The sequence below is a fragment of the Trypanosoma conorhini genome (genome assembly GCF_003719485.1).
Source record: "Trypanosoma conorhini strain 025E chromosome Unknown Tco_14.4_contig_00981, whole genome shotgun sequence".
NCBI classification, from domain to species: domain Eukaryota; phylum Euglenozoa; class Kinetoplastea; order Trypanosomatida; family Trypanosomatidae; genus Trypanosoma; species Trypanosoma conorhini.
In genome coordinates, this window is record NW_021705053.1 from 1 (window position 1) to 1,155 (window position 1,155).

The window sequence follows — 1,155 nt, forward strand, 5'->3', positions numbered from 1 at the left end:
GTCATCACAGCCGGGAACAGAAGCCCCACCTCTGTCGTCCGCAGAAAACAATACGAGACCTTCGGCGGTACCTATCCCGAGCATCCGAGCATCCGGGAAGAAACGATCGGGAAGTATGTTTGGCATCCCTGCGCGCGCCTACCCTAGAGCAAGAACGGAGGCGGGGGGCACTGATGGTAGAGCACGTGCAGAATAAACGCACACTGAAAACAAACAAACAAAAGCAATGCGTGTACGACGTCGGGCCGATATCCGCCGCGGACGAGGACGCCGCCGCTGCCAGCTCCCTGTTCTACAAGAGTGACAAGCAGGGAGAGTTGGTTTCGGTATACGAAAAGAGGAAGCAGGCGGGCGAGGAGTCGTACAGTGTTGTGTCTGTGCGCTTGACGGAGCAGCTGGAACAGGTAAAGTCTGTGGTGGGGGCGTGGACGGCGTTGGACGAGGCTTTACAGCGATGCACTGGCAGTGGCAACCCGCAGGGGACGTTGGGCGCGCGTTATGCTCCCCTCCTCACTGAGGGGCTGCTTGGCTTTTTGTCCAGCAAGCTGGACCGGACCGCGTGGAAGGACGAGTACCGCGGCGTGAATGCAACTGCTCACGGGGCAGCGTCGAGCGCGGCGGGGGGTGTGACGTTCAGCGGCGCCGGGGCGGAGTGGCCCGTGGGGAAACTGGGGCAGAACCAGCCGTACTACTTTGCGAACAACAAGTTCGCTCTCGCGGCGACGGTGGCGATCCACGCGGTGCCGGAGAAGGAAGACACTCTTCTGCTGGGGGCGAGGATGGATGGCGCAGCCAACACTGTGCTCTTTGGCCTGTCGTACACGAGCAAGAGGAAGTGGAAAGCCAAACTTGATAATGCTGCTGCCGAGGAGCATGCTGAGGCGTGGGCACCAGTCACGGCAGTTCAAGTGGCGCTGCAAATGGATTGGGACGATTGGTCTTTGTACATTGGTAGGCAGAGGATTTGCGGAACGAAGTACAGTGGCGCTCTGTTCAACTCACACCGGATAACGCACTTCCTTTTCGGCATGGATGGCACGCACGCGGCTGCGGGCAGCCCCAACGTGACGGTGGCGAACGTCCTGTTGTACAGCCGCGTGCTGGGCGCGGGTGAGCTGCAGCGACTGCAACTCGGCAGCTGCACGATTCCGCCGC

General features: G+C 60.7%; 1 protein-coding gene across 1 annotated transcript; it reads left to right on the forward strand.

Moving 5' to 3' along the window:
- Positions 1–173: 173 nt before the first annotated feature.
- Tco025E_09108 (trans-sialidase) lies at positions 174–1,154 on the forward strand (the record flags this gene model as incomplete). Its single annotated transcript, XM_029375934.1, has 1 exon — positions 174–1,154. A coding segment is annotated over one exon (981 nt), but the record flags the coding sequence as incomplete, so codon positions are not given.
- Between the last annotated feature and the right edge of the window lies 1 nt (position 1,155).